Source organism: Xiphias gladius, chromosome 17 (assembly GCF_016859285.1).
Source record: "Xiphias gladius isolate SHS-SW01 ecotype Sanya breed wild chromosome 17, ASM1685928v1, whole genome shotgun sequence".
Classification (NCBI taxonomy): Eukaryota; Metazoa; Chordata; class Actinopteri; order Istiophoriformes; family Xiphiidae; genus Xiphias; species Xiphias gladius.
The window spans coordinates 15903106-15930519 of record NC_053416.1 but is presented as its reverse complement, the minus strand read 5'-3'; the positions used below and the strand labels follow the sequence as shown (position 1 = coordinate 15930519).

Below are 27414 nucleotides of genomic sequence, written 5' to 3'. Positions count from 1 at the left end.
GGGAGTTGACACTCTACCTGCTCGACTACCACGGGTTACGGCTCTGTGGTTAAACGCCGATTAATCCTCCATGGCAACGCCGCTGTTAGTTTGGTGGGGAGCGGGATTGGTCAACAGCAGCTGACCGCGCCCTCAACCCATATAAGCTACCTACCGAACTATTACCATCAAGTGTCGGGGGGGGAATGACGGCTCTGCTGCTGGTGCCGCTGCCGCTGCTGCTGCTGCCGCCGCCGCCGCCGCTGCCGCTGCTGCTGCTGCTTTCGGTGCGGCGCGGGAGAGAGAGCATCTTTGTCTGCACGGAGGGGCTCTGGGTTTCCCTGCCTGCCTGCCTCCGTCGACACAGCCACGTCTAAAGATAAGAAGACTGTGCTTTTCTGAAGGCAAAGGTCGCATAATCGTCCACCGCATTCCCCCCTGCTCATCGGAAGGATTTTCCTGCTCTCTCCCATCGTGCCCGCGTTTTGCCCGGCTGGAATAAAGCAACCTCTCGCGGCATCCGTGTGTCGGATCGCCGGATGATGAACAGGTAAATGACAACCGCACACCTCCTACACAGAATCGACCTTATGGACGGCGGTAATTAGCTTTCCAGCGTGCTGCAGCAGAAAGCTACGAGATAAAGCCGCGCTTTGTGTCTGTGTGTTTTTCAATGTCAGTGGTCAGGAATGGCTTGTATTCCAATTCGGGAAGCGGCTGCTCACCGATTATTGACACTTCTCCGGAGGTGTCTCCCGGAGATGTCACTTAACGTGGCCGGGGATGATCAGAAATCAGGCAAAACCTTTCTTTGTTACCAGTGTTTACAGTCAGTTGAGGTGGGTGGAGGAGAGGCAGCCTGTGCTTTCCAAATTCAAGACGGTTGCGGACGAGGTCGCTTAATTGCGTGCCGGAAGACATGCCCTGTGGTTGGGCTACAGCACGTACAGCGGTGGCTTTTCCTTTGAATAAAGGCTGCAGCCCCGGCACAGCCACATAAGCTATTGTTTGGTTAATTAATTATATACATATATCTATATATATAGATATAGATATATGTATGTATATATATATATATATATATATATACACACACACACACACACACTGCATATATGTTTTTATAAAAGTGAAGTTAAGGTGATCTTTGAATCCTGCAGCATTCAGGGCCCTTGTCTCTGGGAAGCTTGAGGTAGCATACAGTATTTATTATTGAGAGGGATTTCGTGTTCTGTGCCAGAGGACTGGACAGTTCAAAGATAGGAAGGGAGAGAGACAGACAGAGAGGGAAACAGTAGTTGAGTCAAGAAGCTGCCACATCATCCACAACAAAAGGCAGCTTCCCCGTCCATTCTAAATATTAACCTTAAAATCAGGGGAAAGGAGTGAGCTGGAAAGAAAAGGTTTTTTTTTTTACCTGTGTAATGAGATCACGTTTCTTAAAACCTGCAGCCCCCCCCCCCCCCAAACCACCACCACCACCACCAAGGAAGCTGCCTCCTCCATACAGCAGATTATATGGCACCAGTTCAGGAGGGTCGGCCACTGAGGAGGTGGGGTGGTTCAAATTATAGCAAAGCTTCGGCTCCAAAATGCAAAATGTTTTTAAAAAGACACAAACGGCCTCCACACCAATTCACAGCACTGCGCATCATAAGTGGAAGAATGTGAAAGAACAGAGAGAGGCAGTTTTTAATCAATGTCTGTGGTTAATTGGATTGCATAAATCAGTGCGGTATGGACTTTTACTATTATAATTTTATTCAACAATGTGTTTGTTTTATTTTTCAAATTACTTCAGTGCTATCGCTTGAAATGGCAATGAGTCCCACAGCCTGATATTCCCCACAATAATTTGATTAATTTATCCCCAAAAAAAAGAAATGCCCAAGATTCCGAGCACATCTCACGTACATACTGCTGCCCTTCCTGCACCTCCTGTCAACCTATTTGCTTTGCAAATTCTACTCCAACAGAAACACAACCCAATTTGTTGCTGAGTGTTCTGAGCAGGGAAACTGATATCTATGTATTCACAGAACAGGCAAGAGCGCCACCAGCTCAGAGTTCCAGTTCACCTGAATTAGGTGACCACCTCTGCCTGCCAGTTGATCTTTCAGCACCTCACTTGTGGACAGTATGCAAGTGTTGCGTCTCAGATCCATTGCACATTCTCTCATTAAAGCTTGCTGTTTGGCTGCACTCTTAAATCCCTGCTTTTTGAGCTGACAGAGTCATTTAAATGCTATTGCATTTTGAGTAAGGCACAGGGCTTCCTAAATGAGAGCCACGTTGACAACATGGAAGTCGTGGCTTGCAATGTTCCAAACATGAACAATGAACTTATGCAATGCTGAGTATGACTTTTTGGGCATGTACTGTTGTTATGGTGATATTTTTAGACAGCAATATAACAGCAGGGTGTGTCATAGTCCTGGCTTTTTGTTTTCTATTTGTTATACTGCATTTTATTTTCCCTCGGTCATGCTTCATTTATATTTGCAGTTCAGTAGAATTTACATGTTTATTTTTGCTTCTTATCAGCTCAATTTTGACACAGGATATGCTGTTGCCAGTATTTTACACACCATGCAGTATTTTTGGTGCCTTCAGTGGCATCTTTACCACACTTGTGTTGCTATGATCTGACTCTCAAGACATCTGCCTCTATCGCTGCTTCCAATGAGAATTAAGGGTTTGGGTAGCGTTACCAATTAAAAAAAGAAAATGGTGTCACTGCTGCTACAACAACAACTAACCTAGTACTACTAGTAATAATACTGAAAATAGTATTATGACCATTAATTGAATTAAGCTGCATGATACATCATGTTACTTCACATTCAGCTTAATATTTGAACTTCTTTAAGCAATTATCTCTTAAAACCACACTTATGTGACTTTTACATTAGCATGGCACCTGCTGAGTATGAAAAGGAGCTAATGTTTGCAATAAGGATATCCCACACGAAGCACCTGCCAATATGCAAAGAAAGATGGATGATTGGATGACAAGAAGGAGGAGACTGCTTGAAATAACGAGAGGGCTGAGTCGACATGGTGTGTGCATGTCTGTGTGTGTGTGTCACAGCTCAATAGCTTCAGCATTCATACTGGGGAAGTGGAAGGTTACAGATATTGTGTGGCATTGCGAATCGTGTCGCTTCCTCTCTATCACACCCCATCAAGGTCATATCTACAGACTGAAAGAGGTGGCCCTGGCCTTTTCCACTCCTGGCTCTGGCAGAGGAATGGGGCCCGCGGACCACTGCTGCTTCTAATCAGGGCTGACGCGTGACTCAGTAGCATGCCAGCTGCACCGCCAAACAGGGATTATGTCCCTGGATGGTGAAGACAAAAAAAAAGGTCACTGTTGAGATCTTTGTCTCTCTACACCTTTGGCGAATTTGGCTTATTTAATTATTTGCGCGTTATTTCTAATGAACTTCAAGTTCAAGTGACAGAGACAAAATACTTAGATAACTGAAATCCTGCACATGATACAAGGCATATAGCTGGGAGCCCCATAGTCAGAGTTGTCACACCAGCAGCACACTGTTAGTTAAGTTACAATCTGGGTCATTGTGCCACTTGTGTGTATGAAGAGTAACTAGATGTAACTAGAAGGTTGTAAAACAGTAATAAAGTCCAGGTACAGACAATGAAATATCTAAAAATAATCTGAGGCAATATACGTATACTATATATACAGTGGCAACTGATTCGAGAAGCTTGATTGACATTGTTATATATCTGTGAAATAATAGTCAGTAAAATTGCTAATTGTGTTTACCACAGGTGGTACAGTAGGTAGAGTGGAACGGAAAGCGGTCTATAATTTTCTGTAAACAGAATGCTAGTCAGGATTCAGCAAGCGGTACACTGGAGCTTGTCATATTGGGAGAGGCGGTGATAAAAATGCTTTTTTGAAAATCTCAGCTGTGATTCATTAAATATGTGCATGACAAAAATGTACCAGATCACATTTTAGCTAGAAGAATGAACGAATGAGGTTTCTTTTTGATTTCCTTTCAATATTTTTCATTGATGAAACGCTGTGAGCTGCTATGCATTATTAAGGAACAATACAGAATCCCTCAAGACAAAACATCCTCTATGTTATTTCAGAGCAAGGACCACTCAGGAAGTAGAATGAGCAGAAGAATGAGGAAAACTCAAACCTTTGATATTATCATTTATAAAGTCAAGAACTGGCTCGTATGTGATAACTTTGAGAGCAGCAATTGACATTGTTACTACTGATAAGAGCACAGTTGGGTATATCAGAAACAAGTCACCATGTACAGCTTTTTGAAACTGATGGCCTCCTAAAGTTGACACCACGGTCTCCAGTCAGCCTCTGGTCTTGATTAAAAGGCTAGGGTAGACATGTAATAACAAAGAAGAATGAAAGTGGAGTAATGTAAGTGTTCAATATCACACAGTTTAACTTAACACAGTTGTGTTAATTTGATCAAAATAGCGTACCGAATAATGAGCCCTTGGAGTGCAGATAGAATCCCCTGAAGGTGATATTTATAATAAGCATTCACTATTAAACTTCAGATACCTGACCCAGTAGCTGCAGAAAGCCGGTTTGTCTTTCTGTCCCGTTCAGGTGTACTTTGTGCATACAGAAGTGTTGCATTACATTGCAAAAGTAAGTATTTAAGCTCATCTATCGTTGTTACTGGGTGACAGCATGAGAAAAGGAAGCTGAAACTGCACTGTTAACCAAAATGTGCCCAGGCAGCATAATCAGTGCCCTTAGAGATATAAAACACAATATCATCCTGTCAGGATATACATTATGCAGTTACAGTGCTCAGAAGACGGCACCGCAATGAGGCCCAAATCTACTACACAGGACTGATATGGAAAATCTAGAGGTGGTAAAGAACACCAACCACTCTGTATGCTCTAGTTACTGTATCATTTTGAATCTGCATTTTTACTTCAATACAACTAGAGCTTGGTTGCAGTGTGATATAGATACTGTCTGGCATTTTGGTTGTCATACAGTAATTTCATGATATATTTTATGTGTGTTTTCCTCATCCCAAAAGCTAAATTGCAGCTAAGTGGCCCAAATTGGAAAACTTAATTGACCGTGAAAGAACCAGTCTTTCCTAAAATATCATCACATTACATTGACGTACTGAACCACAATGTGAAGGTGTTTGATCAAGAGTACTGTCATATTTATTTTTGCCATTCTTAAATGAAAATAATACTTTAGAAATAAATGTAAGCAAAAAAAATAAATAAATAAATAACCCAAACACAAAAAATCCCCAGCCCAACAACAGACTGGATCAATACTGCACTATTCATGATAGCACTAGAGTTAGCTTCCCTTACAGTACATCAGTGTCGCCTTTAAAGAAACATGTGCACAAGCCAATTTCTTCTGTTGAAACACCTGTGACATGAGGAAGGTCAAACATTCAACCTTGGCTGACTGTCAGCCTGATAATACACTTTATCTACATCATCTCAGCAACGTTGAATGTTGAAACATTGACAACGTTAACATAATGTTGAAATTTAACAAAATTCCCGTCTACAGTTAGGCCAGTTGAAACGTTTTGATTGAACTTTCATCAGATCTGTTACTTCTGACTTCTGACGGGGCTGCTGAGGTCTTACACTATCTTAGTTGCAGATCGCTCAATGAATCTTTCTCTTTCATTCCCGACATTACTCTCAGCGGCAAAGGCATTCATCTTTTTTGAAGAAATATCTGCAGCACTCTGGCACGGGTGCGTGTGAGAGTTCTGGTTGAGAGGTAGCTTGTGTGTGGGGGAAAATAAGAACAGAAAACCTTGTCAGCCATTGTAAATTTCATTATAAGAGTTGAGGTTAAAAGAGCAGAGTCCTGAAAGCTTTTATTTTCTCCTTCCTTATCACGTCACATTACGGCGGAGGGTGAATTTATGTGGATGCAATTGATCAGTGAGTGGCATATCAGGCTGGGCGTGAATCAAGAAATTTTTAGCAGCTGCCTGGCCGTCCATCCATCACACTGATCTCTGCTGTGTCTGAACCGGGCCTGTCACACATAAATGGCCAACTGACTGCAGCATGGGGGATGGTGTGGTAAACACTGGGACAGTCATTTATTTCAATTCACTCTGTGTCTGCAGGCGTCTCTCATGGGGAACAGATTCATGCTAATTCGTTATAGTATGCATCGGAAATCTCATCTAATGCTGCACTGCAAAATCAATCTTATCCTTGCCCGAGGGTGCTTCATCCATAATGGCGTTTGTCTCGTGTGTCCTACCTGTGTGAGGAGGTTCCGTGCCATATCAATGTCAGCATTCACTGGGTCTTAGTAGAGCTTTCTGATCCTGGCCAAGAAGCTGTTACCCAAGATTAACCCAGGCTTTTCTGTTGCATAGCTGCTGAATAGCAGATGTGTATGTGCGTGCGTGTGTGTGTGTGTGTGTGTGTGTGTGTGTGTGTGTGTGTGTGTGTGTGTGTGTGTGTGTGTGTGTGTGTCTGTCTGTGTGCATGAAAAGAATCAGAGAGTAGGATGCTTGCTTGCTCCCACTCTCCGTTTTGTCTGGTGGCATTCTCCTCAGGATGAGATGTGACAGCACTGGATGATCTAATCATGGATGTCATAGCATAGCTGCTTATTAACTAAGATTTCAAGGGCAAACATTTCCATCATTAGCAGTATTCTGTATAAATGGGCGAGCTGTATGAGCAAGTGAAGTGCTGAAGGATGGCACCTGGTAATGTCACTCAAGCACAGGAGGGACTAGTTTTCTTTAAGTTTTTGTGCATATATTTGTCTTTATGAGGAGTTAGTTTATCGAGCATGCATTGATACGTAGTGTTCTACTAGAGGACGCAATCTCAGTGGCAATTTAAGTCTTCCCTGAGAGTTGAGAGGAAAGGAACTGTCATTTATAGTAAAAATCACTTGGGTTGCTTTCATGACGGTTATGTTCTAGGGTATTTGCATATTGAAAGTCGTGAAGAGGCAGCCTGGAAGATTTGCAAATTTATGAGGTTTCACAGTAACTGAAGGACTTCATTGATCTTTGATATACGTACTGTAAATGTTAAGTCCCTGACAGTGTATTTTCTCTTCATTGCTTTTGGATCAGTGTATGTTTTGACAGTTTGAATTTAAGAAAACAAACTACATCTTAACCGTACAACTCTTACAGTGTGTGTGTGTGTGTGTGTATTTGTGTGTGTGTAGTTGCTTGAGTTGTTCTTTTAGAAGTTTCAGGGATCTCCCAAAACTGAGCTACAGTGTACCCGGTGTTAACCGACTTATTAAATGCTCTCAATATCTAGATTTCAAACCTAAGGTGTTTTTTTTATTGGCATCATATGCTAACCTCTGCCACATGTTAAATAAGAGAGATAGTGTACTTGTAATAATTAAAAACCATGTGTGAACAAGAATATAATCTATTTCTTATAATCGCTGATGATAGAAATTCACTGTGCTTTTTCAACCATGCTGGTATTGTGGCTATATAGAAATTACAGTTTATTAGTCAATTATTAGAGTAGTTGATTGAAAGACAATTTAATTGGCAACTATTTTGATGATCTGAAATAATATTTAATTGTTTAAGTCATTTTTCAAACAAACTTTTTTAGTTGCAGATTCTCAAGTGTGGAATTTGCTTACGCATGCTTATGAAGGCACCTTGCCTCTAGGATAAAGTGATGGGAATTTTTCACTTTTCTGTTTTTTTATAGACAAAACTATTATTTGAATAATAGAAACAATAATTGGTATTTTAATCGATGATGAAATTAGAAAAATTTGGTGTGCCACCACTTTTGTTTCCTGATGTGTAATGAGCATTACAGCCCCATTTGGTTGTTAGAGTGGCTGTGAGTTTCACTGAATACAATAAGGGAGCAAATATATGCTTACAAGTGACCAGCAGAACTTTTTTGTTAAGATACAAGTTTCACAAAGAGGACCAACCATAATAGTCAACATCAGGCCGCATTCAGACTGACATTAGCTTTGCATGAGAAAACGTAGCCCTCTCATTCATTTGAATGAATCCAGTCTGGCAGCACAGCACGGGTGCCAACACACGGTCCGTGCGAAAAATAATGCTGGGTCATCCAGCAAAAAAAAAAGGAAACTGGTTCAACTTTTGCCCCACAGCAACGTCATTCAGCAAGGCACTTCACTGGCTAATCACATACATGTAAATGCTGTATTTCTACTGTTTACTTCACATTTTATTTAACTGCCACTGTGATAATTATCCAGAGTTGAGAAATTGTAAAATGGGGTCTCTCTGTGCAGCGTTTTTTCATCTAAGAAGCCATCAAATTCATGGATCAGTAACCTGAACTTCATGGATTGTATTTCATGTCTCACCAATACCTAAAGCAACACAGCTCCACTAATGCAGACCCTTTGCATTGCTTTAACGCAAAAGGGGCTGATTTTGGTCTGAACACCCGCTTAGACAGGAAACATTTTCGTACAATATCAGCACTGTGAGATATAGCACTGGATCATCAGAATATCAAATGCATTCATGAAGCTAAAAGATTTTCCCACTCGTTCCTACTTTGGCTTACCTGTGTGAGACTAACAGCGTCTGACTAAATGGCGCTCCGCACCATCCTCTGCTTGTCTACACACATCATTCATGTCATTATGTACTGAAACATGATAGAGTGGGTGACAAGCGGAACATTTCTTTTCAGTCAGTGTTTTCAAAAAATTAAGCTAAGACATTTAGTTCTGTTCAGTGTTGATCCTGTTCTGTATGTAAGCAGTTTTTCCCCCAGCAATGAAGTATGAGTGAATAAATCAAATGTTGACAGTAGATACTGTGTGCAATGGCTAAATTCTGTTTAATGATGTGCGGTAGACTTTGCGTATCAGCTGAGCCCCAGATAGCCACGACCCAACCTCCACCCTGAGTGTGATAAGGGTGGTGCTCTGATCCTGCTGGACTGGACAGAGGCGGTGATTATAGCAGGTTCATTTTGCAGCGTGAAAATGTATGAGCTGGATTATGCCTGCTGTCTTGTTATTTAAATCAGATTTTTTGCTGTGGAGACCCAACCAAATTGCATCTCAAAATGAAAGCATTTCAAATGATATAACAGTTATAGCTATGTAGTAAGCAGATGTGCATGCATTTTTTCCTTTCTTACGCCTACAGTACATTCACATTTACTTAATGAGAGTAATGTGCACACGGCCATGTTTATGCTTGTAGCTAGTTTTACGTCGTTAGCTACCTAATTACCTGGCTTGCTGGTTTGTGAAAATATAAGCTGTTACAGCACCCTGTGCACTGAGAAAATTGAAACTTCTGTTCTGTTGACATGCACTCACTGTATGGCCCACATACTGTTCCAGCAAGTAGACAGACGCTTTAAGTTGGTTGTTCAGCCTGAATGTGGTTCAAGCCACAGCACCATATCTGCTCATATTTGCCACACTTAAATATACAAGAACGCAGTTTTCTGTGTGTGCCTGTATTTTTAAGAGCTCTCCCAGCGCGACAAATTGTTAGTTAGTGAAGAAGAAGGGTAGGCACACACACACCACCAGCGTGACCATCACAGCTCATGTTACAAAAACAATTTTACACGATTGTTACTGTAATGTGTAATAGTTGAAAATGTACAATTAAAGTCCATATTTTCAAACAGCTACTTTTATGTCACAGATAAAAATAATGTGTGCAGCACACAGTGTGAAGAGAGTGCAAGTTCAAACATCTCCTTTTCAGCACTGCAGATATTGGAAGGGTTATACATTGTTCTGTAAATTATGCAACATATAAATGATCAGGATAACAGTTGATGGAGAGATATGAGATAACGGTCAAGAGGAGGATCAAGTGGACGATGACAATAATGATGGCCCTGCTGATGATGAAGACTATGTATAAGCCTGATGGCAGGGGTCATGATTCTGCTGCTGCGGATGTTGGTGAGGATGTTGATTATACCTCTTAAGCCTGCAGCTGAAGCAAAAAGCTTTCCACAAATGCAAAATGTCTGTGGAAATAATATGCAGAGGAAATCAAAACTAAAAGCAAAAGTTCATAGCTGGGTATGGTTTGAAATGTATCATTACTGTACCAATGCCAAAATAATATATTTGTCAATACCCTCATCTGAGGAATATAATATGCTTTTCTACGAAACCTTTTTTATTTAACAAAACCGGCCAAGGTCCCGGTGAAGAAATATTAAAGGAAAGGTTTGACATTTTGGGAAATATGCTGGAAACAGTGGAAAACAGCTAGAATGGCTCTGTCCAAAGGTAACAAAAATTCACCCACCAGCACCTCTTAAGCTCACTAATTGACACATTGTGTTGAAGTGAAATAACAACAAATCACCATTTTACAGGGGATTATGTGCTAGACTATTTCTTGAATACTGGTTGCCAGGCAACCAGTGGAGACTGCAGGTCCTGACCAAGAAATAGTCAATTTCCTCTTTTTCCAGCCTTTATGCTAACTTAAGTTAGCCTGCAACAGGCTATAGCTTCACATTGAGCATACCATGCAGACCTGACAGTGGTATCAGTCTTCTGATCGAAATCTCAGTAAGAAAACAAAATGTCTGACTTTTCCTTTAAATGTTGTCTGAACACAAGCAGCTATACAAGAGCTTTCCGTCAATAAACTCCCATCCACCTTACTCCAAAATAAATGGAGAATACAAAAAAGTCAACTTGTTGACTCTTGCTTAGTCCCACAATTTATTCTTGCTGATATTTCCCTGCAAGGTATTTCAAGGAAAAAATAAAGCCATTGGATATGGTTAGGTGAATGTGGGGGTTTCAATCGCACAACACACAGTTTCTTCACAGCAGTCAAACCAGTAAATTAAATACAGGGTTGTTGGGCGGATAATTATGAAACAATGAAGAATCATTATTCAGTAGTAACAGTCTCAGGCAACAAGGTATTTCAATGTTAAGTAAATGATATATGGAAGATGCTTGTCTACAAATCAGATCTATCAAATGCTTTATTTTCGATTTAATGGCCAGCTGCAAAGACTCATACTGTAATACTGACACCATTCAAGAGTAACACACGAAATGACAAAATTCGTCAGCCAGCTCCCTCAACCTACCCACCAAATAAAGACACATTCTCAGCAAAAGTAAATAGAAAATGTCATCTATGAGTAATTAAAGTTTCAAGTCTCACTCCAACCACTATAGATGAGTGCATGCCCATCATAAAAGATTGAGTTATTCCAATAAAGTCACCTCCAAAAAAAGACTGAGGAACAAGTAGAAGGAATAAAATGTATGATTCATAAAGCCGGTAGAAGAGAGTGTTGTTTGCAACTTGGCATACATTTGAACTCGGGACACTGTAGTGCACTGTTGAAAATATGAATCTCACGCTTTCTTACATGTTAGGGGAAAGAGGGTAGCATACAACAGAGGCTACGAGACAAGAGGCAAGGTGACACATGTGAAGAGAAAAAGCATCACCTTAGTGTTTAATGCGTAAGCTGCAGCGAGGAAAACTTTTTTCACCAGGGCTCATAATTTGATGGCGCCAAATTAAAAACTGACAACTGTTTACACGTGTTTCACTAGATAAATGGTTTCTGCTCGGCACAAACCACAAATAACCTGAACTGACTTTTGTAAACAAATATTGCAATTTACTTTAAACTGACCTTTGAACTTTGAACCTTTAAACGGACCGCTATTCAACTTGAAATCGAGGGTGGTTCACGTCAAACACATAAATGTATTAACACAGTTGAAACTGAGGAGACCTTTGTACTGCTGTTATCTGAAAAGCCTGCAATAAAACACCTAACAGTATGTAAATTAAATTAGCTGTAATTAAAAATAAAAAAAATGATAGTAGCTTAATTTGTAGCCACAGTAGCAGCCGGACTCTATGGCAGTGTCTGTTTACTGGTTGATTGGTCGGTCCACCACCTCCGTCCATACTGAAATATCTGAACAATTATTGGCTGGGTCAGCATAAAATTTGGTACGGACATTCAGTGACCGCAGAGGATGAATCCTACTGACTCTGTGAGCTCTACTTTGTTTTTAGTTACTGTAGCAAATGTTAGCATGCTAACACCCTAAACTAAGATGATGAACACGAGGAACATTATGCCTTCTAATATCAGCATGTTAGCATTGTCATTGTGACAGTGTACAGCCTCACAGAGCCACTAGCATGGCTGTAGAGACTTGTTATGACATTACTAGTTAACCTAAACTCCATATTAAAGGAACGGTTGAACTAAACAAAATGTAAGAATCGGTCTTATTGGTCTGAAATCAGCCAGTTTCTTGCGTCACAATACTTGACTTATGGTTTTTTCTTTTTTAATCTCAGTTTCTGTACAGTTGTTCTGGAGTCGACAGACATTATTATTGACAATAGCAAATTTATGTAATATTATGTATTTATTCTTTAAATTGTTAGCATTGTATAAAAACTGTAATGGACATGGCGTGTGTTTGGCACAAGCTTTGCCTTTTATAGTAGTTTTATTTCATTCACAGCAGATGTCCATTTCTGATAATGGAGTAATAAATAAACCTTTCCACACGGTCTTCAGTTTATCTTGCCACTTTTTCTCTTTTCCTTTTATCTCCTGTAAGTTAAATCCAGGAAGGAGCAGAGTGCCACTGGGGGAGGTGAGGAGAGCAGGAGTAATGAGTCTGCTTCGATATGCATTCTCTGCTGACGCATTCACATTCAACAATATTGAAATCTATTGTTTGCCTGTAAAACAAAGTAAATACAGAGTCTACATCATCATATCTTGCAAATATGGTGGATGGCTGACAGTCCCAATTATTCAGCTACACAACAGTGCTGAATGTTGCGCCCACTAAGCTGCATGTAGTCAAAATGCAGACATCACAGACAGTGAGATCATATAGAAATACCAGGTGTAATTTAAAGGGGTGTACTCGTAACAATTATTATCCTAACTGCGTTTTTGGATTTAGGTCGCGTTTTAAAACCCAGGTGTAAAAACACTTTACCTTGGTGCTGTTAACAGCTCCAACCTGAACAATTCTTTTGTCATTCTATATACTTCATGACCTCACTTCCTGCTTTGCTCCCGTCATAATAAATGTAACTATGGATCTAAACTGGATATAAACTGCTTGCACAGACGACCTATGAGTTAGTTTTTTTACAGGACAGTTTCAGTTCCCCGTCGCTTCATGGCTTATCCCTCTTTAGACCCTCTTTCAATACAAACCCCGAGATTTTTAGTATCACACATGGAAAATAGTTCAACAAAATGATCATCCATTGCATTAGTAACTTGTGTGTCCTCCAAATTCAGTTAAAATATCAAAACTCGTTGGAATGAGACAGCCTGGTGGATCTATTATGACGTTTTGAGCCTTGAAACATGGACTCCAAAGAAGGAATGGGAGACGGGACACAGCTTTTAATACTATAACAGACAGATTAGTCCAATGAATTCAATTGGTGTTGTGTGGACAAGATTAGATACAAGATTTAATTAACACAAAACAAATTGCAGCTTCATGCACATTTGCAAAGAAAACATCATAACACATTAGACACAATACTATTTTATAAAACTAACAATATTATAATAATAATGTGTGAGGGGATTTGCCTGATGTGATGCCTAACAGTGGAATGCAGTACATTGCAATGCATTTGATATATATAGTGTCTTGCATATATCTGCCATATTATGACACATATCGATAGCAGAAAACATTATTTTCTGTAATAGAAAGAGAGATATTTCAACCACATCACCAGCCCAAATTTTCATGACATAACTTAGCTGTAATTCGGGTACTTCTGTATCCCTCATATGTTTTTTACATAAATAACAGGTTGAATGTCTTCAATTCTAGTCTTGAGTTCAAGTAAACTTTTCTTCCAGGCTGGTACAGATTCACAGAGGAGTCATTGGCATGGCAAACAAAGACAGAATTTATTCCAACCCAAAACCCAGCAACAACAGCTCACTGAGGCTGCTTTTATAGGCGCCTAGCAAGCAGTGTAATAAGCTTCAGCTGGGCCAGACTGAGGTAGCAGCTTGTTAGAGTGATCCCACACAGCTGAGCAGCCTTCTGTGGCTTCGTCCCGGGTGCTGCAGGGTGGAGGGCGGGTGTTGTCCTTGTAACTGTGCTGTAGGTCCCCAGGCAGTAACAGGGCCCGAGTGACAACCCCCTGCTGCCGTTTGCTTGCTTATATTTGCATGCATGTCCTATTTATATGCTGTACTTTCAATGCAGCATAATTCAAGCTTAAACATTTTTTTTTCAACTGACCAGAAGCTCCTCGAGCTTATAAATGTTACATAGACTTATTATTGTTCACAAAAAAGTTTAGATTGTTATATTTATATTGTTGGTGCTTCCAGCTAACCTTTGCATTTTCATTGTGCATGTACTCTTCATGTTATTGTGTATCCTCATAAATTTGTATTATTGTATACACATTTGTGAAAGCAGTTTGAAAGATGTACTGTAGGTAATATTTTCATAATAATTGCTATACTCATCAGTTACTCAGCTGATTATTTTCCTGACTGGGCAAAAAAAAGATACCAATCACTGTTTCTTAAAGAACTGCTTGTTTTGCCCAGTCAACAAAAAGATATTCAGTTTATTATCATATAAGACAACGAAACGCCTGAAAAATGACCTAGTAGATTATCAAACATAACTAATTGATTAATTAATTTTTGGTCATCATTACAGTTCCTTCAGAATTATTCGTAATTTAGCTCATATTCCATCTCATTCCCTTCACTAATTAACAAATTGTCAGAGTCATATGCAAACTCCTGCTGGTTGTGCGACTTGGTGTGATGACTGAATATGGTGTCGTCGGAGGAACAATAAGGTGGAGGAGAGTGCAGTCCCAAGGAAAGGCGTATTGGGCACATCCCTTGAGGCACACAAACTGTGACCTGCAGTGGGATAGTTGATCATTCAGATCACATTCATGGCATCACACTGCTTCAGCCTGATTTTAGTTCTCTTTTTTTTTTTTTAGTTAATGGTTTTAAAAGATTTATCTATGTGTGCTATATTTATCTACTCTGGGTGTGAACCATTGACTTAAAAGGGATTTGATTTAGTAGTTAGGTTGCGATTTTATTACTCAAATTGCGTTTTCATAAGACAAACACGTACAATCAGAAATGAATAAAAAAAGAATACTTTGTCACTTTGAAAGGTGGTTGGAAAGATTATTAGTGTTTTCACAAAGTGTGAACTATGTAAATCATTAATAAAACTGTTTTTCTTTTGGAATACTGACATGCAGTGGACTTGGTGGTGCAGTGAAAGTCTCCTGGTCAATACCTTCGTCTGCTATACATCAGTACTTCTCGGTCTCCTGAGCCACTGTCTCCTGTTGTCCCTATAGCGGAACAACCTAAAAAAAATTACAGTTACTCAACTACATTCATGAAAACAAAAACTATGTTAATGATTTACATAGTTTTTAAAGATTCATGACTGATTACATATCTTTGTACTCTTTGTCATTAACGATAATGGTAAACCAACAATTTTTCCCATGATGGGCAAGCAAGTTTTATATATATACTGTCTCCTGGAGATTCCTGACTAAATATGAAGAAGTAAATACATTCTGAACTGTACATTTAGAGGCAGGAAAACAATTTGTAACCAGAAGTAACAGCCGGCCTGTCTACTCTCAGTTATCAGCAAACTCTGAACTGTCCCTACACTTTGTCACTTTGAAAAAAAAAGCATATATGTTTTTGTCTCCGAATTATTTGAAGCAATCAATTCCCAATTACACTCTGTAATTACTAAAACATGCAACTACATAGATACATAAATGACTCATTAATTGACAGCATACAAAGCATAACTTTTTTTTGTATTTCATCAGCTCTACCATCAATGAAAGCCTATGCTAAAAAGCAAAAAAATGTTAATCTGATTTGTTCCAAGGCAGCAACCATTGTGTGACATCTTTAATCTCTAATCCAAAGTTTCCGTTAAATAAAATGACATATTGTACATAGGTCGAGCCAGTCTTCTTTCATAGTCATTGTTTTCGTTGATGATTAATAGTAATAATTCTTACAGCTCTTTTCTCGTTTGATATGAAACGCTGTACAGTGATTCAACCGACTGTTCCATTTGTCTGTGATGTCTCATTCAGAAGATACTTCTGTTCTGTATCTTTATATAAATGACTCAAAGGGCTGTGAACTTGAGAAGCAGGGAAAAGACAAAGAATAATATGACTGTAAGTACTTCTCCAATCTAACTATAAATGGAGGAATCTCTGTCTATAGCAACAGACAGATCCGTCTGTCTGTATTTTGATTTTTTCGACAACTGCTCATCCGATCGACTTCAAACTTTGCAAGTCTATAGCTGATGATCCAAGGAACTGCAGTGTCGACTGTGAAGTTTTTTGGGTGAGCGATTCTCCAGAAAGCTTAAAACATCGCTTTTCTACACGTTACTTGACATGAAGAAAAAGGTGGAACTAAACTACGAGGGCAGGGCAGATTGTGCAGACAGTTTACATCATGAACATGCCAGGGTTTTAAGACATGCAGAACTCAACTGTGACGGCACTTTCTACGCCATTACCCAGACACTATCGGAGCCGAGTAAAGCAGCCAACTCCAGAATTGATGGCTTTACTCTAGCATTGCCAGGTCAAGGTAGGTATAGTACCCAGGACCCAAGGAAGTGCAGTGTCAAGTGATGCTCTCAAGAAAACTGCAAGCTGGATTGACACAGGACAAGTAATCAGCCCCTAACGACAGGTACATTTTGAACGGGCACCAGTCTTGAGTCATTGATTTATTTAATATCTTTTGATATTTGTCCCTACAGTCGGTGTGTGCCACAAATTTGGGCATTCAACCAAGGATAAAGACATATGATGGTGACTTTTGCAAGTTCACTGAACAGCCATGTGTATCACGTTCATATTTGTCCAACTAAACTAAAAAATAATCCAACATCATAATTGCCTGCATCAAGCAATATTGATCACATGGAATCAAACGACACAGAAAAACATTTTATTTAGGCCTAAACTTTGAAGTAAACCTAGTTTATTGATAGAAAAATCAACTAATTTAGATCAGAGTTAGTATGATACTACATTAACTATACACTAAAACATTACTCTGTTATTTTATTTGTTGCTCACTCTGGTTTTGGGAAAACAAAAGTAGGTTTATAATGGAAACTTCAGGGTGAAGATTAGAGCTGGGATTGCTCTGCATCAATAGAAAGCTTATAATAAAATCTTAGCAGACTTGAGGTAACAGCTGAAGTAGTTCTATAAGAAACGCCAGCTTGAGAGTTACTCAAGAGCTGTGTCTCACCCCAACAAAGAGCACAGATTATTTCTGTAACATTCTTCTTTTCCTGGAATTGCTTTGGCACAGTCAAAGGCAATCTTATGCACACACAAATGCTATGCCAAAATGCTGTAGATAATTCATTAGATATTTGTACCACACCATAGCAAGTAATATCGCTTGACATGCCCTATTTGGTTCTAGCCTCACTCAGACTATAAGGCCCAAGGTTGAGGGGTAAAAGATTACAGAGGTGTGGTGAGAAGTCTTTTACTCAATACACAGACCCATGCCTCTAGTAGATTGGCCATGCATATTGAGTGTTGTTTTCCTTACATTCGCTCCTATAGGTCTAGTGGCATTGCTTTCACAGTCTTGCAGGCTCCATTTAGAGAATGATGGGCTGGTCAGCCTCCACTTGTCCTCTAATAGGAAAACTGATGAGTGAAAAGAATAGAGCTAAACAGCTGGGGAACAACAACCCTGTGGTATATTGGGGACAAATGCTACATTCTTCTGCACTGTAACTCTAGAACCTGCTTGGGTAAAATTTAGACAAAAAGGAGAACACTCGCAGTTCATTAAAGCAGTAAACAGAAACTGGTGCATGCAGTAAAGGCAGACTCAATCAGCATAATGTAACATGCCTTTTCAACAAGCAATCAGTGACCTTATATATGGTTAAATCAAACATACACAGGCAGTTTAAACAGTGATAACACAAAAGACATACAGTAACTGCCACAGTGGCACATGGAAACATTGTTACTCTAATCCTGTTAAACCTGATTGTGACAAAAGAAAAGTGTCTCCCCCAAACCATAGCAAACTGCATACAATTGCAATTCTCAGATTTGTTAAGCATACTTGTGGCAGTTGAGTGAGTTTGTCGTTGAATTCACAGCCCACCTCCTTTTGTACTCTTTCACCTGTTTATCCAATGGACTCTTCAGAGGAATGCTTTAAGTTCATCATTGTGTTCACTGAAGTGTTGAGGATCACACAAAGATTCCTTTCATCAGCCATGAATTCAAGCAAAAGTGTTAGTCCTGCCCTTCTTTCCCTCCCCAGTGTAGCAAGTTGACTTTTAGTAGCAGCTATTGCTTGCAGCATCTCTTCACTGCTGAACTGCTAGTCGTAACAGACCAATCCTGAAGATGTTCCAATGAAGAGAATAATGTATATTGATTGAACGCAGACGGCTTTATGGTTGAAACTGTATTATGTGGAGAGTCCTCCACTCTCAATTTTTCAGCGGCCAGACCTAAAAGTTCCATATATTCGACTGTAAACGCTCTGCTTCCCGTTCGGCACGGTACTCAAGATTAGAAGAGCAGTAGCAGAGTTGTCAAACTCCACTACAGTATCTCTTCAATAATCTTAGTCAGCACCCCAGCTATATAGTAAGGGTTGTTCACACAACAAAAGTGTTGAATCTTAATTTATGGGACTTACTGTAATATTTACAACTTGCAGTTCAGCATTTTCAAAATATTTAAATTTACGTTGCTGTAACTCTGTAGTTAACAGGCTAAGTGATGTGGTGTGTTTTGCCAAGTCACGTGTGATGTTAATATCACACATCATTTATAGATTAACATGTCTGATCAGCTTCTGCCCGTTTTGTCATTTACTTTGTGACTCTGAAGCATGATTGCCTCTGAGTAGCGGTAGCATTTTTAACAAGGTCAGTGTAGAAATTGCTGTAAGGAGGAGATGTCTAACCACCATCAATTGTTTGTACTGACAGCGGTCCTGTGATCATATGTGGATGGTATTTTCAGAATTAAATTACATTTACATTTATTTATTAGGCAGGCGCTTTTATCCAAAGCAACTCACAAGTGAGGCAATTTAGGGTTCAGGGATTTGCCAGAGGGGACTTCTGCACGTGGACAGGAGGAGCGGGGGATTGAACCAGCAACCCTGCAATCAGTGAACAACCCGCTCTACCACCCAAGCCTACGCCGCCCACAGAGTTACCACTTTGCATGTAATTTTACAATATAAATAAAGTATCTCATATATAATATAAAGATAATTATTCATCTACTAGTACCTTAACTAGTATAAAGAATACACAATGGCACTGCCTGTTCTATAATGATGCATGATGGTATGAAAAATGCACTATGGTGCAGCAGTGTAACAGTGACCTTAACCCTAGAGAAAATGTCCTTTTCCAGTGGCATTGGTAATTGTATCAGATGTATACGGTGTCATTGCAATTCAATACATTGACATCATATAGGCCTTCAAATTGGTGTGATAGGTAAACCACTGTATTTGTGCCATTTTTATGGTATTACCATGGTACTTTGTTGTATGCTGTAGGGATAACTATAACATTACAATAACCTCACTGTTGATTAAAAATATGGGGCAATTAAAAAATAAGCCACTGTGTTCGTTAGAGTGAAGGCCAGCAGACCTGATTAAATGAATTATTATCTCTCTTTTTCAATGGTTGTGATGCACAGAACTGTGTATCTGGATGGGCTATTGAATTTTTGCACCAGCCCACACTAAAATGAGATTAATTGGCCACCCCTGGTGTCCTCTCCACCAGATTCTGACTATGAAAATGAGCCTGTTGTTATTAATAAAGAAAGAGCATGTTAACCAGTGAGAAAATCCATTAAATGTAAAGGAGGCAATGTGATATTTTACAATAACAATCTTAACTCTGAACACCTTACTTACAAGTAGATACGTTATTATTGTGGGATATATAGTGGGTCCTATGTGGACGGGGGGGCAGCTGACACAGGGCCCCATTTTGACTTTTCTGCCATATATGTCATTGTTGTTACTTTTTTTTCAAGAGTCAGGACATTTCTATCAATTAAGTGGGCTAAACAATCCTGTTAAAGCCAGAAAACATCCAAAATGTTTTAGACAGTGCAGCTTTTTTTCACTTCTCTTCTAAAATAGAGAAAATAATGTAATTTAAAAAATGTTACTGTGATAGATATTTTCTTTAAAAAAGTCAGTAGGAGTTAAAAATAAACATATCCTTACAAAAATCCCATGATAAGACTTGTTGTCTTCAGCTTAGAAGTTTTTTACTAGTGCAGAGAAATGACATTGCCAGACTAGCACCACAAAGCTCCATTGAGAAATAGGCCTTTGTATGTTATATCCGCCCAGAGAGATTTTGAGTGTTGGTGAAATTGATGTGACTAAAGGGAGTGGGTGATTAGTATAGGAAACATAGGAGATGTCAAAGATACAGACACAGAACGATGTACAAGATACAAAAAACACTTACGTTGGTCATATACAATTTTGTATATGACCAATGGTCATATACAATTTTTCTTTTTTTTTTTTTAAATTATTAATTATTTATGTCAGCATTTAAACATAATGTTGTAATGTTGTGTGTCTACCAAATTAGCTCAAATTTAGCATGTGGTTATTTAAACATTAATGTTTTTATAGAATATTTCATAGTTTGAAATAGGCCATGTTTTCTTCTACATCCGGATCATGGTTCATTTATATGTCTTTCAATGCCGTCTTGGAGCATAAGTTGCTCCTAATGAGTATAAATGAGAGTTGCTGAAAAACAGTTATCATGGGACAAGGCGTGAAGCTGAAAGCACCACTTGCCTCCTTATATTTTCATATACAAAAATACAAATGTATTGTTTGTCTAAATCAAAAGCAGCTGAGGTCAACCACATATATACAACTGCAACAGGCTCTCTGAAACATTTTACACACCATGCCTGGCCTTGGCAAATTGCATTTCATCCTGTTAGAGGGGTGTCAGTTTTTATGACCTTCCTGGATACAGCTATTCCCGTGATAAACCTGTCTGTCAGAGGGGTTTTCTCCCAACATGGAGCTTTCTGATACTCTGGGGAGAAGTGATGAGAACTGTGAATTTGCTGTAATGCACTCTTTCTTGTGACGCCTACCTTTAGCGAATACACCCAACTGTGGCAGTCCCTCATCAGAAAGAGACCCAATAGAGGCTATCCTTCCCTGCAGACTCAAACACATTTTTTTATTTCTCTCCGTGGCAGAGATGAAATTGGGCCACACTTGCATGAAATGCCTCTGCTCCTAGTTGAGAACTGTCTATAAACGTGAAAGAACTCAGTTTAACATAACAAAGATTATTTCCTGCTTTCAGACAAATTAGCTCTTTTTGTGGTTTATGATAAACCCTACATCTTTAACTTTATAGAAATAATGTTAAATAATGTTTAACAAATTATTTACAGCAGTCAGTATTTTTTGTAGACTAATTGATTGAATCCGAATGGATCAACATCTTGCAAGTAATGTGCTACAGTATCTGTATTCCTTTCTCTCTGAGGAGGCAGGGTGACTTTGGTGAATTTTGCGAATGTTAAGAGCAAAAAGCTCAACTTTCACTCTACAACGTTATTTCTAAATCACACGTATTTTGAGTTTGATCAGAGGTATGATGTTTGGCATGCAGTTTATACAGTAGGCATCCTTGAAATCTACAGTATTGCTCCACTCTGTTGAGCACATTTGTTGTAGTATATTGTAGCAGATGATTTTGGTTTTGATCACTTAACTGGATCGCACAATGATATTGCTCTTTTATGCCTTTTTTAATAGGTTTTGGACTGCAGTGAGTTTTTTTTTTTTTTTGTCACAGAAGCATAAGCTACATCAGGCTGTGACTACCACAGACAATACTTGTCTATAGTATAAATTCATTATTGGCTTTGTACTCTGTAGGGAAATTGTTGATAATAATGAACCTCTTTTCTCATACTTTAAATACAAATTTGTATCTAAGAATATGTGCCCAGACGTAATTCCACAGGATGGTTGGAAACCAGTTGTAGCCTTTAGCCTGAATGGTAGTAATGAGTCAGGGCAGGTTCTCAGTCACTAAAGACTGGAGCTCAATTTTGTTTTTTTTGTTTTTTGTTGTTATTTGTTATAAGTCATGAATTTTTTGTTTTTGTTTGTTGGTTTCTAAGAAAGACCTCTTCCTCTACATCATTCCCAGCCTTTGGCCTGCATGTGTTTTTTAGCTGCAACATCTTAGATGGAGCCCAGGGAGCGCAGAGGGCTTAAGGGGCTCAACATCACTGAAGTTAGTGAGTCTATGCATTGCACCAAAACATCTGTGGGGGTGCTTATGAAACAGACTTTTCCCACCAGCTTCTTAGAAATCAGCGCAGGTCTCAGCAAGCTACTGAGACCCTCTGTTTCCCTTTATGCATGAATGTTAAGACATGAGGTGGGGCGCCAGGATTGAGATGGTACTCGGCCAAAGCATCATGTTGAGGGCCTGTTGCTTGAATCTCTAGGCTGTAGCCATGATCTTTATGATAACCAGCAGTCAACAGCAAGTTGTTGTAAACCAGACCTATGAAAATGTGAACCACTGCTGAATGCTGACTACTGAATTCTTCATAACAATTAAACTTCCTATCACTCTCATCTCCATGTTTCCCTCTCTGCCATTTTAAAAATCTGTTAGAGTTTGTAGCTAATTTGCCATCTTATTCATAATGACTGTAGATTACAGTATTGACCTTTTTTGTACAATAGATCGCTAATAATATTTCCAGCTGTTCATAATATGTTCTTCTTTTATGTCTTAGGATGTTGAGAGGCTGAGAAGAATGGCAGCTGCAACTAGGCTCAATGCCTAGCTAACCCATGGAGAACTGACAGGAACAGTACTGGATGGAGGCCAAGACACTGGATGGCGAAGACGAGGAAGCACGCAGTATTGTGGATCACATGTGTTGTTTGTTCTCTTCCTCAGCTCATCCAAAGTAGATGCAAAGTGCCTCCTTTGTTGAGTCTGTCACATGTCACACATGGAAAGATGGCAAAAAGAATCAGGATAGTCACTCAAGGCTAAAGAAAGTCTTTTACCACATGTGTGAGTTGCAGTAATATTTCTGCAAATTTTAGGGTGATAACAAAAGAAGTGTAGACACTACATAACATCTCGTCCTTACAGCTGTGTTGGATACATATGAATTAGAGAATACAAGGGAGCCAGTAGTTGTAGATAGTAATCATCATGGGCAGGTGTAAAGGCAAGGCTTACTGGATACTGTTGTTAGCTTGGTTGGTGGTAACAGGAATAGCTTTGGAATATGAGGGGGTGCCTGGTCAGTGGACACGCTATGGCCAGTGGGATGCCAAGACAACAGGTGAGCTCAGCTTTATTCTGAAAACCAACACCAGCAAAGCGCTGGTGCTGTATCTGGATGATGGAGGAAACTGCGACTTCCTGGAGCTTCTAATTGCAGACGGGAGGCTCCAGATGCGCTTCACCATCCATTGTGCTGAACCAGCCTCCCTGCACACAGAGACGCGTATCAATGACCAGCGCTGGCACAGAATCCTTCTTTCTCGTAATTACAGAGAGACCAGGCTGGTGGTGGACAACGAAGAGAAAGTAGCTGAGCTGAAGTCCAAGAGAAAAGAGATGGTGGTGGCCAGTGACCTCTACATAGGGGGGATCCCACCTGACGTGCGTCTCTCTGCCCTAACGTCCAGCACTGTTAAATATGAGCCGCCATTCCAGGGCTTTATAGCTAATTTGAAACTGGGGGAGGCACTACCAGTACTGTTGGATGGTCAAGCTGTTCATAGTGATTTGGAGTACATATGTGCCACATACTCTCCCTGCAGCAACAAAGGCCTGTGCTCTGTCAGCCAAGGAGAGGTCCTCTGTGACTGTATCAATACCAGCTACAGGGGAAGGTACTGCCATGAAGGTAAGAAAAACGTCATCCCTTTGTTTGTAACAAAATGTCTTTTTAGCATTAATATTCCTTTTTGTGGTTGTTGGGTTTTTTTTTTTTCCGTTTTGTTGTGTGTTTTTCGTTTTTTTTTTTTTATTTAATAGTTAAATATGTTGCTTTCTATGAAGTAAAAGGGGGTTTTGAAGTTGTGATGGAGGCTTATTGTTGTAATATTGTTTTTGCTGAACTGTTGCTTTAAGTTGTAGTCAAAGGATAATAGTAAATGCTTGTTTAAATGTTAAAATGTAGTGCAAGAATACAACAAGGAGGGCAGAGTTACAGAGGCAGTGAATTAATTCTATACTGCGAGTAATATCTATCTAAAGTTTGCAAACATTAGCCTCTACAAGCAAATGGTAGTACCAGACCACTGTCTGAGCCTAATTATATTACCTGGGTCACAAGTTGTGAAGGGATCACTATTGGACAATAAGAAATTAAATATATAACAAACACTTAAATATCACCAGTATACACAATTAATATTCTTAGAGACATAATGAATGTGATAATATATAATAATAATTGTGATATACAATTTCCTATAGTTAACTGCGCAGTCTTACGTGATTTCCTTGTCAAACAGCTTCTTTTGTAATGCAATTGCACTTTGGCTACTGAAAAGTTTTGTCTTATAAATGGTTAAAATATCTTATCAATATCCCATTCTATGATTGATAATCCTCATTGAGCTTCAGAGAATAATTAACATCGCCCATACCACAAAAGCGATCCAGGCAAAATTATACTACAGCAGTACCCAAAGGGCGCTTGGGTGTGTGAGCCTGGCTCTCTGCAACAATTATCATCACAAGTCATAGAGGATATCAGCTTCCTAATGTGACGGCTGTTTGCACATTTTCAACACAAAGACATTTAACAGGATATGAAATGCATGTCATTTTCTTATTTCGGAAAGTCAACAAAACAGAAAGGATAGGACTTGGCATTTTAAAGTGAGCTCAAGTTTCCCTCTTATACAGTAAATGTTATACATTAAATCATGTTTGGCTTTAAAGCTCTGCAGCCTTCTTCCTCAAGGTCAGGGGTCACGGGTGGGTACCTTGCTGGCTAAAAAGACAAAGCTTAATCCTTGCTGGGGTACCTTCATTTACACAGCGGACTCTCAACCTGCAAGCCAAAAGTTCTTTTTATTGCATTCATTCTAACAGTTTATTACCGATCTGTACACCATTATTAGCCATTAGCCAATAATACAGTCTTTAATGGCAACCTGCATTTTTTTTACATGTATGCCTTATTTAACTGATATAATAATACTGGAGTGAATAATGAATATAGCTTCTAAACATCACGAAACCTGACATTTTTTTGCCAAACATTCTTGTCTGATTAGTAATATTCATAAAACAAACTATTGAATGACATCACATTTGCACTGGACAGTTACTCTATCTGTGATTATATGTCACAGATAGACTATTATGGGATTCAGTGCCACTATTTTTGTCAGCAATGTATATTCAACAACTATACTAACAGAACAAATGACCAGACTCACAGGTTCTGGCAGATAACGTGTCAGTCAACATGCATGCTGTGGTATTGAAAGAAGCAGAAAGTTGAAACAAAACATGACATATCCACCCTCTGTGTTAGTTTTGATGTAAACTGTAGGTTTGGTGGCGGAATGATACTAAAATATCCCACAGCGAACATTAAATACGTCTGTTTTTTGTTTTTTCTTATATTCTCCAGCAGCTGTCCAGAAAGAAGTAGAAGGTAAGAAAATGCATTATATAATGAACATAATGATGAGCATAATTTGTTTTTGGTGATGCTCTTAATTGCAAAGGCTATCACCACAGCCTCTGTGTGTGAGAGTGTGTTTGGTCATTATCAGGTTGTAATTGTCAGTTTGGACTGCAGTTCTGACATCCAACAAATTAAGCTAAAAGGAGATATACTATCAGTGGTCACGAGGTCACTAAGGAAAAGGCGCTTAATGTGCTGAATGCTCATTGTATGTATAATCAGTGTGCTCAAGGTGACTGGAGAGGTCTGCAGAATATGTGGGTGTCTCAGAATATGGGGAGCATTCATATTCAGAGAAAATGACTGTACAGAGATACTCTGTTTTATTATTTATAACATCTGTATTTTTCCTCTCTCTTCAGTGAATATTTTCCTCATGTAAACTACTGTTTACTGTTAAGATTTACTAAGTCTTATATGCCATCATGCTCTAAGGGCAGAATGTGGATTAAACTCAAACATGATGGCATAAATCCTCTGGTATAATACTGAGGCCTTGACATTCATAAAATTGTAATAATATTTGTATAATGATGTTTTTGCCTAGGCGCATATAAAATTACTTTCTTAAGAGGAACAAATCTCCTTTGGAAGGAAAAGAGACATTTCTCTCGTTATTGGCAACATTTTAACTGACCACAATTAAACAGGATTGGTTTCTAATGAGGTGCGCATACTGAACGTGAAATGAAGATTGAAAGTGAGGAGGGAGATTTGTTTAGTTGGCAAGAGAGCAAGACATCCATCTCCCCAGTAAGGACTGCTGGTTCTGGTGAAAGAGCAGCCAACAGGCTCAGGAGACCGGCACAAGGTGCACTGAACCACTGCACATTATAAATCACTATTATTGACTCAAAATGCACAGACCTATGCACATCTGCTCTCCGTTGGCTGTCCAAATCCTGCTTCGGACACTTTATTTGGTGCGCAGCAGCAGAAATAGACAGAGGTTGCAAAATGTTACTATCTTCATGTATAGTCTCTTACCATAGTTGTGCAGAAAACAGGTACATGAGTGTAGAATGGATTTAATGATAGGACACACATACATTTTGGTACACATAATATTAGATATAATGTGCTGTTAGAGGTGATACATGTTTTTGATACAGATTCTCTATGCTGTATTTAAAACATCTATAAGTAAGACTTAGTGACTGTGGTATATAGCTGCATGCCTCAGTAACAGTTAAAAGGTTTCATCTTTGCACTATTTCAAAAGCAAGCATTAATCATTCTTAATGAGCAAAGATGGTAGGCCTCTGCTCCCAGCAAAAAGTCAGGCATTATTAAATGACATGCTGCAAAGAGAGCACATCAGAATGTTTATTGGATTAAAGCTTGACATGGAGACAATTCCCTATGCAGAATGCATGAAAACAACAATAACAGTAAAATCTCACTCACCAGATGCCTTTTTTTTTCTATCGTTCAAACCACGGCATGTACTATTCGGCAGCAAGTCTTTGTTGTCCTTGCATAGACGGAAATAGACGAATGTATGCATTAGCTAAATCACCTCCTCCCCTCAGAGATGGGCGAAAATGGTAACCCA

General features: G+C 39.2%; 1 protein-coding gene across 4 annotated transcripts in view; it reads left to right on the top strand.

Moving 5' to 3' along the window:
* Window positions 1-269: 269 nt before the first annotated feature.
* The window catches only part of nrxn2a (neurexin 2a), a 118776-nt gene continuing 91631 nt past the window's right edge, over window positions 270-27414 (top strand). For all 4 annotated transcript variants that reach the window (XM_040150680.1, XM_040150677.1, XM_040150679.1 and 1 more), the window contains exons 1-3: window positions 270-529; window positions 22923-24056; window positions 25803-25826. In XM_040150680.1, coding sequence (XP_040006614.1) covers window positions 23354-24056; window positions 25803-25826 — 727 coding nt within the window. In that variant the 5' untranslated portion in view covers window positions 270-529; window positions 22923-23353. The remainder of the gene's footprint in view (window positions 530-22922; window positions 24057-25802; window positions 25827-27414) is intronic.